The 15,120-nt window shown below is 48.3% G+C and overlaps 2 protein-coding genes across 4 annotated transcripts in view; one reads left to right on the top strand and one right to left on the bottom strand.

Annotated features, from left to right (window-relative positions):
• PPM1L (protein phosphatase, Mg2+/Mn2+ dependent 1L) overlaps nucleotides 1-5,835 on the top strand; it is a 57,739-nt gene extending 51,904 nt beyond the window's left edge. Inside the window, exons 3-4 of the mRNA XM_041405777.1 lie at nucleotides 3,485-3,646; nucleotides 4,305-5,835. Of these exons, the coding sequence (XP_041261711.1) occupies nucleotides 3,485-3,646; nucleotides 4,305-4,654 (512 nt within the window). The 3' untranslated portion in view covers nucleotides 4,655-5,835. The remainder of the gene's footprint in view (nucleotides 1-3,484; nucleotides 3,647-4,304) is intronic.
• A 145-nt stretch (nucleotides 5,836-5,980) lies between these two features.
• Nucleotides 5,981-15,103, bottom strand: B3GALNT1 (beta-1,3-N-acetylgalactosaminyltransferase 1 (globoside blood group)). 3 transcript variants are annotated; one of them, XM_041405779.1, is made up of 3 exons: nucleotides 15,050-15,103; nucleotides 14,328-14,519; nucleotides 5,981-12,697 (listed from the first exon to the last, which is right to left on the bottom strand). In XM_041405779.1, exon 3 carries the CDS (start codon nucleotides 12,635-12,637, stop codon nucleotides 11,651-11,653), a length of 987 nt encoding a protein of 328 aa, XP_041261713.1. In that variant the 5' UTR covers nucleotides 12,638-12,697; nucleotides 14,328-14,519; nucleotides 15,050-15,103; the 3' UTR covers nucleotides 5,981-11,650. The 3 variants fall into 3 exon arrangements, with proteins under 3 accessions (XP_041261713.1, XP_041261715.1, XP_041261714.1); XM_041405781.1 differs by lacking the exon at nucleotides 14,328-14,519 and having other exon boundaries at nucleotides 15,050-15,090; XM_041405780.1 differs by lacking the exons at nucleotides 14,328-14,519; nucleotides 15,050-15,103 and adding an exon at nucleotides 12,960-13,039.
• Between the last annotated feature and the right edge of the window lie 17 nt (nucleotides 15,104-15,120).

The following is a 15,120-nucleotide window of genomic DNA, read 5'->3' as shown; positions in this document are numbered from 1 at the left end:
CCTTCCCCAAACCCCTTGTGCAGGTTCAACTTTTGTCCTCGTTTTTGTAAAATATTGTCCCTCCTGAAGTGGTTCCTTAGAATTCTCATTTTTCTGTGCAAAACATTGCTCATTTTCAGTCCTTCCCCAAACCCCTTGTGCAGGTTCAACTTTTGTCCTCGTTTTTGTAAAATATTGTCCCTCCTGAAGTGGTTCCTTAGAATTCTCATTTTTCTGTGCAAAACATTGCTCATTTTCAGTCCTTCAATTCTCATTTTGCTGCCCCAAAAATCACTCGTTTCCCCAAACACCTTGAACTTTTCTCCTTGTTTTTGTGAGACGTTTGTTCTTCCTCAAGTGGCTCCTCATAATTCTCATTTTGCTGCCCCAAAAATGGATCATTTTCAGTCCTTCCGCAAACACCTTGAAATTTTCTCCTTCTTTTTCTGAAATATTTGTTCCTCCTCAACTGGTTCCTCATAATTCTCATTTTACTGCCAAAAAAATGATCATTTTCAGTCCTTCCACAAACCACTTCAGCTTTTCTCCTTGTTTTTCTGAAATGTTTGTTCCTCTCAAGTGGTTCCTTAGAATTCTCATTTTTCTGCCACAAGTTTTTTCATTTTCAGTCTTTCCCTTGTTTTTGTGCAATATTTGTTCCTTCTGAAGTGGATCCTTAGAATTCTTATTTTACTGCTCCAAAAAAAATGGCTCATTTTCAGTCCTTCCCCAAACCCCTTGTGCAGGTTCGACTATTGTCCTCGTTTTTGTAAAATATTTGTCCCTCCTGAAGTGGTTCCTTAGAATTCTCATTTTTCTGTGCAAAACATTGCTCATTTTCAGTCCTTCCCCAAACCCCTTGAACTCTTGTGTCGTTTTTGTGAAACGTTTATTCCTCCTGCAATGATTCCTTAGAATTCTCATTTTTCTGCCCCAAAAAATTGTTCATTTGCAGTTTTCTCCCAAACCCCTTGTGCAGGTTCAGCTTTTATCCCCATTTTGGTGAAATATTTGTTTTTTCTGTAGCCAGGCTGCTGCTGATGCATCTCCTGGGTCTCTCTGTTGCTACCCCCTGGTTTTTGCTCTTTTCTCCTTCACAAATTCCTGATTTTTGGGCATTCCCAGCACTGGGCAGGCACAAAAGCTGATTTTTAAAGCTGACACGAGGCCATGGGCAGCCAAACCCAGGCAGTTTTGGGGGCTTTTTTAACAGTGAACTCCCAGTTTGCAGATCTGACACTTTTCCTAGCATTTTCTTTTCAAGCAATCAGAAATGCCTTCCAGCTTTTAGATCCCTCTGGAAAATACACCTCACTCCAGGGGCTTGGCTTGTGGGCTCTCAAGGGCCAGCAGAGGTCAAGTGAGGGTGAAAAATATCTTTTTCATCACATATGGCTTGCTTTCAATGGTACATAAAAAATAAGCTTCAAAATTTTTTTGCTTTCTGTCACCTCTGTTGATCTTTTCTCACACAGAATTTCCCAAAATCCTGTAATTTATTTTTTTTTTCCCTTAGTTTGGTCACTCCAGCTCCTCTCCACTTATTTTCATTTAAAGGAGTTTGTTAGGGAGGAGAAAATGCAGGGGAATTACTGATTCCTGTCAGAAGGAAAAGAAAGCTTTTTCCTTTACGGAAATCTCAGTGTTCGTATGGCAAAAAATAAAGATTAAAACTGCTTGAAACACATCTTTGGGGATTGATCTCATCCAGCAAAAATCATGTGGAAATGAGAAGCTCTGTAATAACCGGTTTAGAAAATTCCCAGCAGCACAGCTGTAAATGAAAGCCCAAAATTCCAGCTTGATCAGAGATGAAAACACAGCAGTGGAGCCCCTCATCCTCCTAATTGTGTCCCTTATTTATGGGAAAGGCAGAAATGGCTCTACCTGCCCTTGGAACGAGAGCTGCTTGTGAGCAAAGCACAGAAAATGGGCACTTAAATATAATCACAGCAGCTGCTGGTGATCCTGGGTGCTCCAGCCCTTGGTGGTGACATTTTCCCTATTTTGGCTTTTTTTTTTCCCCCAGAAAAATCAACTGAATGAGGAACTCCAGCTGCTGGTGGGGTACAAAAAGCGAAGGAAACAATCCTTCAAAATTGGCAAAATAGAAGTGATGGTGATGAAAGGGGAGAAAATCCAATTTTGTCTGGCAGGGGTGATGTGAGGGATCACCCAGAGCCATCCTGGAGCCCTGCCGGGGTTTCAGCTCTGAATAATGATGAGCAGGTGGAATTCCAGCAGCTGGCAGCCAGGGAAGCTGCCAGAGGAGGTGTTTGAGGGGCTCCCAGGGCTCCCACACTGATTGTGCCTGGGTCTGGTGCACAGGGAAGCACTTCCACATTTTTTTCCAGCCAGGAAACCTTTCCCATCCCTCTTGGAAGGAGCATTTTGCACCCCCAGGTAAATCCTTCCTCCCCAGGGATGTTTCCCAAAGTGGGTCGAGTTCAGCTGCACCATTTCCCAGAGTAAAGCTGAAATGCTCTGGGTTTGGCACAATTTTGGGCGTTAATTTGGCCTTTCTGGCAACATCCAGTGTTGATAAAATGCAGCCTTGATTCCACATCCCAATGTGGATCTTTCCCTCTTTTTGTGAATCTTTCCCTTTAGGAAATCAATCCATCACAGCTACAAATAAAATGAGTTTGTCTGGAAATAGTCAAGTGCTGGCAAGATTTTTTTGTGAGGTTTGAGTAAGGAAGCTTTAAAAAATGAAAGGAGGCCAAAAGTGACAGATGGGGACAAATCTTCTCCTAATCTCTAAATCCTTTAGTTTAAAAAGTGGCATTCTTGACTCGCTAAGGCTGGGGTAATTTTGTGCAAGAATATTTTCTCCCAACAAAGCTTTGCTGGCTCTTAATCCCATTCCTTTGATTTACAGCGTCCTTAAACATCTGAGGTGGTCAGTGACCAATTTTGGTTATTTAAAAGCATTCTGCCATTTAATTCCAATGTTCCAGGGAATTCCAGCCTGCTGGGAGGTTCTGGAGGTGGTTTTGTCCTGTGGGAAATGTTTTTTTTTTTCCTTAATGGATGGCCCTTCTTCCCCAGGAGTCCTGAAAAAATTGAGTTTCATTACTGCACAACAAAAAAAAAAAGAGATGGAATTCATTTTTCCCTGCTGACAAGCAGTCCTGGAGATATTGATATTTGGGATTGCATCCAGAGCCAGGAGCCAGCCCCAGAATTGGGTTTTTTAGCTGGTATTTGCTGGTTTTGGGCGAGGGGGGCAGGAAGGGGGAGATGGGAACTGGAAAGGAGATGAGAAATGGAAAATGGGAAACATTCCTCCCATTTTGAGGCGGGCTCAGTGCTCGGGGGGTCACAGCTGGGACTCCCCAGTCTTGGAAGTCTTTCCCCCCCTCAACCATCCTGGCATTCCGCCACAGGAATTCCTGCTGATCAGAAATATCCATTTCATGGCAGAAATATGATTTTTTTTTTTTTTTTCACATCTAAAACCACCCCCCGTGGTTCTCTGCCTCCCACCCTGGTGTTCCTGCAGGCACCACGTGTCTGATCGCCCTCCTGTCCGACAAGGAGCTGACCGTGGCCAACGTGGGCGACTCGCGGGGCGTGCTCTGCGACAAGGATGGCAATGCCATCCCCCTGTCCCACGACCACAAGCCCTACCAGCTGAAGGAGAGGAAGAGGATTAAGAGAGCTGGTGAGTTGTTGGAAGGTTCAGCTTTTATTTGTCGCTAAAATTGACATTTCCCCTGGGAGAGGGTGGGAAGCGCCCGACGGAGGCGGCAGCAGATCAAATCTCCTGTTCTCCACCCAAAACTCCAGTGGGATGTCCCAGGGCAGAGGTGGCAGCAGATCACATTGGAGTTAATTGTCCAATTCCAGCTCAGCCCCTGCACTCCCATCCTGCTTGTTTTTCTCTCTCCAGCCCACGGGGTTTGTGCTCTTGGGCTGAGATTTGGATCATTTGTCCTTGGTGCCCAGCTGGAGCAGGAATTGTTTTGTCTCCCTGCTCTGTGCAGAGAGCTCACCATCCCCTGATATGGAGCCCAGACCCACCCACTAAAGCAGCACAGAGTCTGAAAAATACAAAAGCTAAATCCTACGGCATCACCTCCCACATTCTGAGCTCTGTAACCCCTCAGGATGAACCTTTGGGGAGGTCTGGTGGGAACCAGAAAGCTCCTTGGATATTCCAAAGAGCAGCTTGGATGTCCCGAAGAGCTCCTTGGATGTCCCAAAGACCTTCTTGGGTGTTCCAAAGAGCTGCCTGGGCGTTCCAAAGAGCTGTTTAGATGTTCCAAAGGGCTGTTTAGATGTTCCAAAGAGCAGATTTCAGCGTTGCTCTTTCCCCCCAGGTGGGTTCATCAGCTTCAACGGCTCGTGGCGCGTGCAGGGCATCCTGGCCATGTCGCGCTCGCTGGGCGATTACCCCCTGAAGAACCTGAACGTGGTGATCCCCGACCCCGACATCCTGAGCTTTGACCTGGACAAACTGCAGCCAGAGTTCATGATCCTGGCCTCGGACGGGCTGTGGGACGCCTTCAGCAACGAGGAGGCCGTGCGGTTCATCAAGGAGCGCCTGGACGAGCCGCACTTCGGGGCCAAGAGCATCGTGCTGCAGTCCTTCTACAGAGGCTGCCCCGACAACATCACAGTCATGGTGGTGAAGTTCAGGAATAGCAGCAAAGCAGAGGAGCAGCAGTGAGGAGCCCCCGGGCCCGCTCAGGACTCAGAACAGTTTGTCCGTGGTGGGAAGCTCTAGGAACGCCGTGCGGGCTCTCCCGCGGCAGCGGATCTCTCTGGGCTCTGCTCTTGGCTTGACAAAAGGAGCAATACAACAAATCCATGCTGAGCGACCACAAGAATCCAGTTTGTCCCCTGTCCCTGCCCTGTGCCCTCGCTGCTCCTTAGGAAGTGACTGGAACCTTCCGTTTCTCAATTTTCTTTAGGAATCCTGTGCAGGGTTTTGGTTTGGTTCCTCCCCTCTGGGGTGCCAGCCCCAGGCTGGCTCAGGGGCACGGCAGGGGCAGGGCAGTGCTGCTGCTTTTCCCTCCTGGGTGTCACTGCTCTCATGTTCCTCATCTCTGTACCCTGCAGTGGTAGGGGTGGGTGGGAGAAGGGTTTGTGATGCGAAGGAGGAAGAGGAGCCAACTCTCAGCCTGCTGCCGCTGCTGGCTCTCGCTTTGTTCAGCCTCCCCCCGAAATAAACCCCTGCCAAGCATGTGAGTAGGTAGAGCTCCTGAGTTACCACGTTTATTCAGGCTGTGCATTACTCTAGGACAGTTCTTCTAGGCCATATTGTATCCAAACCAACTCATGGTGGACTTCAGCCAAACCCTGGGAGTTCTGAACCTCCTGGATGGGAGCAGAGCTCAGCTGTGGTAGCAGAATGTCTGTCCTTCTCCGAGAATCACCCTGACCTTATTTCCGTGGCATGGACTTGGAAAGGGATGTGAGAGAAAATGAATTTCACTGGTGACTGTTGGGAGCCTCACCCAAGCAGGGCGTTCCTCAGAGCTACCTAGCTGGGAGTCAAGCCTGTGAAAGACTTCCTTGTACCACTGCAGATGGATTTGTGGTGTTAATCCCGGGGCAGATCCCTCTGGAACGGGCTTTTGGGATGACATGCAAATGCCAGGCAGCATCAATGCACTGTAGAGATGAAAGGTTGTGTTAAATCTAGATTTTCAGAAGTATGTTTAGATCTAACTTTCAGTATTTAATTGTATTTTGGGATCTGTGACTGCTGTAAGTTGGAATGAGGACAGTTTGGGTTTGCTGCACCTCTGGTACCAGCTGTGTCATGGCAGAGGGACAGGGCAGGCAGGATTTTGGATGGCTCCTTTATCCTTATCCTGCCTTACAGAAGTCCTTGGGATCTCCCCAGAATGTGGTCCTGGACAATCTGCTCAAGTCTTCAGGGTGATGGAGGCTGCCTGTGTTTGGGTGTGGAGCTGGGTCAGGGATGTGGTGGATTCCCTGGCCTTGCTTGTTCCTTGGGAAAGGACACTATTCCTCATTTTCCAACTGCCTGACCCCCCTGCTCATCTCCAGGGGTCTGGGGTGGGGCTGAGCTCTGCTGGGGAGGTGCTGAGGGGGTCTCTCAAGGCAAAAAATCAAAGAGCACAAACTTCTGCTCGAGAAGGAATCCCCATCTTTGTCTTGTTTTGTCCCTGGGTCACCTCTCCCCCAACAAACTTCCCTCCTTTAATTTGTTTGGGGATGATCTCAGCCCTTAATTGGCTCCCTGACATTTGCAGTCCCCTGGCTGTTCAGGTGAGCAGCTGACAGGAATTGGTGACAATTGCTTCAGTTGTTGCAGTGTGCACAGGCAGCGAGCTCAGGTGCTGGCAGGTGCAGCCTGTGGGCGATGATCCCATGGGAATGCTGGATCCCGGGCTGGGATGGCACAGCAGCAGTGGGGGAGCAGCTCAGTGTGTGGAGTTTGCCTTCCCTGTCCCCTTCAGTGCTCCTGTTGTGCTTTCCCTTTGGAGGGCACGGCTGTCCTGGGGAAAGAGGGATTCCAGCCAGCAGCTGTGGAGGAGAGGGATGTTTGTGTGCAGACATCTCCACTAACCCATCCCAGGCACTGGAACGATGGCCATGCCCAGGAAAACAGCACACATCCAGCTGGGGTGGGAGCTCCTGGCTGCAGGGAGCATCCCAAGGCCAGTGAGCATTCCTGAGGGATCCGTGAGCTCTGAGCACCGCCCTGGGACAGCCAGGGACACGAGGTGGCAGGAGCTGCAGCCAGGAGGGAGCACTGGCAGGGGGCAGGGCAGCTCGTGCGGGATTCAGGCAAACACAGCAGGGCAGGAGGGGTTTGCAGCTTTGCCTGGATCATTCCAGGATCATTCCAGGATCATTCCCTGTCCCTCAGGCAGCTCCCACCCAGCCCTGTGCCAACTCCAAGTGGCTGCAGCTGCAGCAAGAACTGGCTCAGCACCTTCAGCTTCCTCTCCCCTCCCTGGCAGGGCTGTCCTGGCCAGAGCCATCCATGCCAACGATCTCTGCTCAGCCAGGGAATTTTTGCTTTGATTGCTTTGAAAAAGGAGCTTCAGCTGCTTCAGGTTTGCAGAGGAAGGACTGATGGAGGTGAGAGGCTTTGTGTGGTCCCCCACACCCACGTGCAGTGCCTACCTGTGCTCCCAGCTGGAAGGTTTGGAAGCTTTCCCTCCAAACTGAGGCGTTTCCAGCTTTCCAGTGGTGCTGATTTGTGCCAAACTCTGTCGTGACACAGCTGGAGGCTGACAGGATGAACTCCTTGTGCAGATTGCTTATGCAACCTGACCAGTGCAGGGCTCTCCCACTGCCTTAACACTCCATCCTCCATCTGGGAAGGGCTGCCAGCTGCTGTGCCAGGAACATCCCTCTGGCTGTGGCAGCAGGGCTCCAGCCTTCCTGCTGCTCTCCTCCCAAAAACAGGGAGCTGCCTGGAGCTCCTCCTGCTCATCCAGCCAGCTTTGGTGGATTCATCCCCTTGGGGACAGCTGGAGCCTCAGGGCACAGGGAGTGGCTGCCAAAGAGCATCTTCAGATGGCCTGAGGTGACAAAGGGACCACGAGGCTGAGCCAGCCATGGGGAATTGGGCAGTTCCCAAACTGGGCTGTTCCCAAACTGGGCTCTTCCAAGGGTGTCCCAGCACTCTGGAATTGGGCTGTTGCCAAATTGGGCTGTTCCCAATCTGGGCTGTTCCAGGGACGTCCCAGCACTCTGGAATTGGGCTGTTCCCAAGCTGGGCTGTTCCAGGGATGTCCCAGCACTCTGGAATTGGGCTGTTCCCAAATTGGGCTGTTCCCAAACTGGGCTGTTCCAGGGATGTCCCAGCTCCCAGCTCTGGGGAATTGGGCTGTTCCCAAATTGGGCTGTTCCCAGGGGTGTCCCAGCTCCCAGTGCTCAGGAACTGGGCTATTCCAGGGATGTCCCAGTGCTTGGGAATTGGGCTGTTCCCAAATTCAGCTGGTCCCAGGGACATCCCAGCTCCCAGTGCTCAGGAATTGGGCTGTTCCAGGGATGTCCCAGCTCCCAGCTCTGGGGAACTGGGCTGTTCCCAAGTTGGGCTGTTCCCAGGGATGTCCCAGGTCTCTCCCCTGGGATGATCTGATGATTCCCTCAGCCTGCAGCACGGATTGCTGTGGAGTTCATCCATCCCTCTGATCCTTCCTGGAATTCCTGGCAGGGCTGGAATGTCCCAGCCTGTCCCCAGCTTGGTGGCACCGTGGCTCCTTCTGCTGGCCTGAGACATTCCCACAAACCCCGCAGCAGCCCCCAGGATAAAGGATTTCCACTCCCACTGCTGCTGCTGTTGCAGGGTGAAACCATTTCCAGAGGTGAAATTAAAAATATTGTGAAGATTTTAGAATCCAGGAGTCAGAATTAAAGCACTGCATCAGCTTGGCTGCAGAAACACCAATGCCACAGCCACAAAAAAAAAAGGGAATTTTGTGTCTCAGGATACAGGACAGCCCTGCTTTAAATAATATGGATTTATTGCTAATGTAGCTGATACTTGTTTTACACAGAGAAGCATTTAGTCGGTGATTATATTACAGAAAAAACACCTCACCTGCCTTTCATCCCCCAAAGCAGGATTTGAGACCTCTGAACAAAATTCCAAGTGAGAATGTTCTGCTGGAATTTGGCCACTGCAGAGCCCAGAGCTGCAGCCCCTTTGTGCCCAATATATTCATAAATGGCCTTTTTAAACTCCCCAGAGAAAATGATCTGTACAGATAATTAATAATGAGCTGAAGTTTCCTTACTTTTATTTTTCCAGTGCTGACTGGACAAGGCTTAGGGGAGCAGGTGGATAAATTTGGATTTTCCTGAGGTAACTTAAAATTCCAGCTGTGCCCAGCTCTGGAGGATAATCTGGGTGCTCTGGGAAGCAAAACCTGCTGGGTGCAGCTGGAGCCTTGCCAGAACCACAAAGAGAGCTTTGAGGGCAATTCTTGAGGGAAAAATGTGTGGATTTCACGGATTTGGGCAGCTCCTGTGCCTGCTCTGCTCAGCCCTGAGGGAGTTGGAATGAGGGGTTTTTAAGGTCCCTTCCAACCCAAGCCAGTCTGGGATTCTGGGAATTATCTGAGCAATGGGGAACTTTTTAAAGCACTTTTTTCCAAGCATATTTCATGGCCAATCCTGCATTTTTTGAAGTGGAGTTGCATCCATGGACACAGGCAGCCTCTCTGACATCGGTCATCCATAAATGTGAGGCAAAATTTAGGGAAATGTCCCAAACATCCTGTTGCACTGAGCATAGGGAGTGCTGCCCCTGCATCTCCTGTAAGATTTATGGGGAATTTCTTTGTGCCAGGGTGCACACAAAGCATTTGAACTCCTCTGAAATAACATCCAGAATGGGAATTTCACCTTGGAACTCACTCCTGCTCCCCACTCAGCAGCAACTTCCAAACATCTTTGTCCAATGAATTAACATTATTATTATTATTATTATTATTATTATTAGGCTTTTCAGGTCAGAAAACCCTACAGTTTTCCTATAAAAATCACAAATATTTGGAATTCTGATTTAATACAGCTGCATAAGGAAAAAACCAAAACCTTAGGATTTGGGAAACCTTTAACCTGTGTTTTTCACTTTGTTTTAGTACAATATTCTAGGCAGATGCAATAAAATTTGCCCCTCCCTTAAATGCCCAGATTATTTCATATTTTTAAGGTTTTTCACCTTTTGCCAGGCTGCTCACACTAAAAACTTCCCTAAGAATGGCTTTGAGCAGAAACGGGAGCTCAGTTAGGAATTTTACAGCCTTTTAAGCAATAATAAAGTCAGAATCAAATACAAGCCAGACTTGGAAATGAGGTTTTTTTAGGAAAACCAGGAGCAGGATGGATGTTTTTCCAGTGCTGCTGGCACTGTCAATGACAATTTCAGGTGGCACAAAGAGATCACTGTGTATAAACCTAAGCCTTGGAACCTGTGAGCAGTGTCAGCATTTGGGGCGCAAAACCCCGAATTCCTGCAGGTGACAGGAGAATTTCTGGCCATCCTCACCTCCCCAGGACTCTCATTCCTCCCTCACCACGAGCATTCTCTGCTTTATCCATTTCCTGAAGGCAGCAGGGTCATAATTACATTTTTATTTTGGAAAAAGCAATACAAGCTGTGCTGTAGTATCAGTGTTCTTGTGGTAAATAATTTATTTCTAAGCATTTCACGTGGCAGGCTTAGAGAAGAACTGAGGGGTTTGGGGTTTGAGATGTGTAAACAATCACAGAACAAGGCAGTTCTCCACGTACCTGCTCAGAGAACAATCAAATCCCAGCTCCTAAACCCACAGCACAGCTGGAATTTCACCCAGATCTAGGAATACAAGAGCATCGTTCCCTCAGTTATGCAATACTGTATTTTCCCAAAAAATAAAAAAAAAAATAATAGCCTTTATTTTTTAAAATCTTTGACCTTTTCACCATCAGAACACTGACATCTGAAATCCTTGTCTGGAGAGTGTTTTCCCCCAAGACTTTTTCATCCCTAAAAAACCACAAGCCCATCCTGAGATCCCCTCCCCAGCCCCAGGTGCAGCTGTGGAGCAGAGCCAAAGCCAGCAGTGCCTGGGTGCTGGAGGCACTGCTGACCCCTCAGCCCTGCTCCTGCAGCTCTGGGCGGCCCTGAGCTCTGCCTCTGGGACACACCAGGGCTGTGGGGTCGTGCCAGCCCAAGGGGAAGCCCTGGGAGCGTGGCCAGGACGTCTCCTCAGTCCCTCCCCCGTGTAGTGGATGTGTCCAGGTTAATTCTGTTCATGCAATTGCAAATTCTGTATCGTTGTCCATTAGAAGTGTAAACTACTGAAAACTGGGCCTTGCTGATATGAATAAAGTGATTAAAAAATGGTCTTTACACACGGGGAGGAGTTGGTCTTCTTTAAAGTAGCAATGGGGGGATTTCTTCCTTTTTCCAGTTTTCAAACTGGAACCAAAAAACTCATTTAGGACCAGGCATAAATCACAACAGAAATGATTTTCCATCTTCTCCACAGGGTTCCAAAACTCCTGGGATGCATCACACACATACGTACAGGGGTGGAGGGATTGGTGATCCCAGTGGTTTTGGGATGTCCAGATTGATCGTGAGCTCCACTCCATCTCCCTGGTCTGGGAACACCAGCAGAGACACCAAAGTCATTCCATTTAATAAGCACGCCCAAAATGCATCACATTTCCAGCATTTCTCACCAGCTCCTGCAGATCCCACAGGCTGGGAACACTCCTGGAAGGGTTGTGGAGGTGACACATTTAAATAACAAGGTGTGACACTCTCGGGAGGCTTACACCAAAAACAAGGTTGGGTTGGGTTGGGTTAAATTCTGTGCTAGGCAGAGAACAAATAAAGGAGAGTGGCAATAAAACAATAAAAACAATCCAGGCAGCAATTCAGGAAGCATCCTCCAAGCTGCTTGCTTGGCAGGAACGTCTTTCCTCAATGGCATTTTGTACATTCCAGAAGATTCAGGGGGAAATTCCAGGGCTGCTCCGAGCACATGGAAAGGCAGCAGAGGCAGACGGGACATTCCAAGGCACCCTCTGGGTGTGGGATACACACCTGGAAAAGTGCTTTGTGAATCCCTGCTTTTGTTGAAAAGCACTGGAATGCCCTGGAGAAGCATTGCCCCAGCAGTCAGAGTCATCTCTAGAGGCCACTCTTACAGCAAACTGAAGTTTCTAAAGAAATCCACAATCAAAAGCAAGTTTTTGAAGTGTTGGATGACAAATCCTGCCAGAACTGGACCAGTTCACTTGATGTAAGGCCATGAACTGCAATCAGATGTCTGTATTTACAGATATCAAAGTCGATTTTGTAGAGAAAGAATTGTTCTGCATCTTCTGGAATAGCGATGTCGACCTTGAGTATATTTAAGCAAATTCCCACATAAACATCCTCAAATTTCAGAGGTCTGACATGGCCCATCAGCTCGTAAGTCCTCAGAGCCAGTTTTCCATCCAGGATGTATCCCAGGCCGCTGCAGTAGGGAGGATAGAGCTTGAAGGGATACTCCTGGTAGGAGATGTACCTTTTCGGGTCGAAGCCTCGGTAGGCGAAGTTATCGATGAGGGGGTACCCGGTGAAAAAGTTCTCCGAGGAATTCAGCTGCAGCAGGAACTTCACCAGGTTGGGAGTGTTGATGAAGACATCGGCGTCGGTCTTCATGAAGAACCTGGCGTTGGAACAGAACTCGGAGAACCACTGGAACGCCATGATGGTCTTCAGGGTGAGGTTGTCGTAAGTGTCCATGAAGTCCTGGCGGATGATGTCCCCGTAGAGGATGCTCTCGTCCTCCACCGCCAGCGCTGCCACCCTGTCCTCCCTCTGCGTGTCCTGCCCCAGCAGGAACAGCGTCAGGATGTGCTGGCCCCACCAGGAGTCCCGGGAGCCCCACGTGATCCTGATGGCCTGCCTGGCTTTCACGTCCCTGGGGCTGGAAGCCACCAGGATGACCAGGAAGGGTTGGAGGTCGGCGCACCTGGGGCGCTCGCGCAGCGTGAACGGGCGCGGCTGCCGGTACATGGGCTCGTACTCGAAGAAGTACAGAGGGTTCACGTTATCCAGGCCAGCCCTGGAGGAGAAGGTTATGTACCACATGGTTATCAGGGAAAACACCAGCAGCAACAGGAACACCCATTTCAGGGGTCTCATGCACAAGGCGCTGATCGGGACCGGGATCATGGTCGGGATCTGCTGGTGCCACTCAGAATCTGTTCCACGAGTCCTGGAGCATCTTCCTTGCTGAAAAAAAAAAAGGGGAAAGTGGCATTCAGAGTGCTGTTAGTCAAATATTCCCTTTTCCTTGTGTTGGCTGAAGCGTCAGCTGGGATTGTGCTATGGTACCAGCCAATGCAAGCATTCCTGATCCAGCTGTCACTGCCCTGATCCCAGGGATGGCAGCAGGGCACGGAGCCCCTGCCCTGCAGGGTTTGCAGGGTTTGCAGAGCAGGGCTTGCACTGAAAGCTCGTGCCTTTCACCCTGCAGGATCCCCCCCTCACACACCTCATCTCCAGCAGGGATCCTGCTCCAAGGGCTGTGATCCAGGGATCTCAGCACCACGTCTCTGACTCGGCCTCTCCTCAAGGACACCACGCCGTGCACCAAACCCAAGGAACGCTCGGGAAATGGATGCTCAGAGCCTCAGAACTTTGGTTTTTCTGTTAGTGACAGGAAGTCTGATCTGCATGAGCTGCAGCACGTGGGCAAGTCACCAGAACTACGAGCAAGTATTTCATTTCCATTAAAGGCTTGTTCTGAGGGGGAGGGGGAAGGTGAAAATCAACTTCCTTAAACCAAGCGATGCACTAAAGCTGGTTTTGACCAAAATCATGACTGTTTTTACAGTCATTAGCCAGGTAATTTTTAGATTTGAGGCACACAGATCCACAGCAGGTCCTTCCAAACCCCTGTGGAATCTGTGCTGAAGCTGCTGCTCCAATGTCAGGATTAGAGATTCCAATGGATAAATCTTCACAAAATTCAGTTTAAAACTAAACCCCCAGGCCTGTGCCCTCAGGTAGCTTTATTTCCTTAAAACTACACATGCTCTATCATCTATTTTAGCCATCTTTAAGCCAAAATAACTCCAGTGCTTAACTGTGGGAATTCCAAATGGTTTCTGATGTTTGCAGTAATAATATTTATCCTGCACGAGCACACACAAAGACACAGTCAGGATAATAGAAGGTTTGATTTCACAGCACAATTAATTACTCTTTATCTTCAAAAATCTCACCACAGGGCTCAGAAATGTTTTAGATTTGACAAACAAATCCAGCCCCCATAACAGCACTCTGGAATGCAGGGGAATTTGATTTTCCAGAGCCCACCTGCCTCGTGTTTCTGTGTAGGATCTGATTTTAAATTAATCATCCTTTAAAGGAGGAAATTGGAGAACATTTCACCAACAATGTCCTTAAATCGGATTAAAGCAATTTTATATAAAGCATTCAAATAGAAGAATTTCAGACTGCTTCCTCTCAAAATCAGGAATTAACTAATAGGAGTCTTCTCTTTTTATGCATCAACCTGACTTTCAGTGGACAATAGGAGAATACATACTGGAAGAAAATAACCTAGGTTATGTATCAGTGCTTATTATTTGATTTTGATCAACAACATTTATTTTGATGATCAACTTTAAATCATATCAGCGAAATCTGATCCATTTGATCAGTTCTTGGCTGCCTAATGGAAAAAAATATTATAAATATTTTGATTTTTATAGGAAGAAAAGCCCAATTTCATGACACTGTGAACAACAAAATTGGAGACAAATCCTGATCTGCTACATAAGGAAAAATCTGGGAAAATAAACATCAATTCATGTCTTTCAGGAAACCCCAGCCACACAGGGAAATTAATCCCCACCTTCTCCTATTTCGAGTGCTTGAAGCAAAGAGAGGCAGTTGAGTCAGCGAGGTCCGAGCACTTCTGCCCAGTCATGGTGCAGGTTCTGCCCTTCCAGCTCCTCCTCCACTCCCAGACTTTGTGCCGGCACGTTTTCCCTTCCAGCTGTGGACGGCAGCTCCTTCCAGGGCACTGCTTTTATTTTCTTCCAAGCTGAGATAGTGCCAAAAGTGAAACTGGTGACTTTCGAAATAAATGTGAGGCAACACAAGGCTCAGAATGCTTCACAGGGATTTAGATCCATCTCCACCCAGGTAGGGGATTGTGTAACGTGGACATGCTTGGGCAGGAAAAAGGTGGGAAATTCTCATATTCAATAAAGATTACTAATTATAATAACCAATAGTCCAATATGATGATTTTAAAAATACTATAATAATAGGTGTATAGGAAAATAATTCCTTTTTAAAGCTACAAGCAGAAATAATTTGGAAATATACTATTTAAAGCTGGCTTGGACGCAGCCTGGTCTATGGGAGGTGTCCCTGCACACGGCAGGAGGTGAAGGAGTTAAAGTTTAATGTTCTTCCAGCCCAAACCAGCCACCGATTCTACGTTTTTAAACTTAAAACCAACCGAAACTAGAGGCAATTTTACAAGACCCCGTGCTGCCATGCTCTAATGTAACAAACTTCGAGGTTTTGTATTTTTAAAACTTAAAAAAAAAAAAACGTTTAAAATACCTTTACCAGCGCCTGGCTGTCACTCGTGCCTGCCCCGTCCATCGCTGCTCGCCGTCCCAGGCACCAGGGGA

This window comes from Onychostruthus taczanowskii, unplaced genomic scaffold (assembly GCF_017590055.1).
Source record: "Onychostruthus taczanowskii isolate IOZ18803 unplaced genomic scaffold, ASM1759005v1 scaffold24, whole genome shotgun sequence".
NCBI lineage: Eukaryota > Metazoa > Chordata > Aves > Passeriformes > Passeridae > Onychostruthus > Onychostruthus taczanowskii.
The sequence above is the reverse complement of the archived record's forward strand: the minus strand, read 5'-3'. Positions and strand labels throughout refer to the sequence as shown.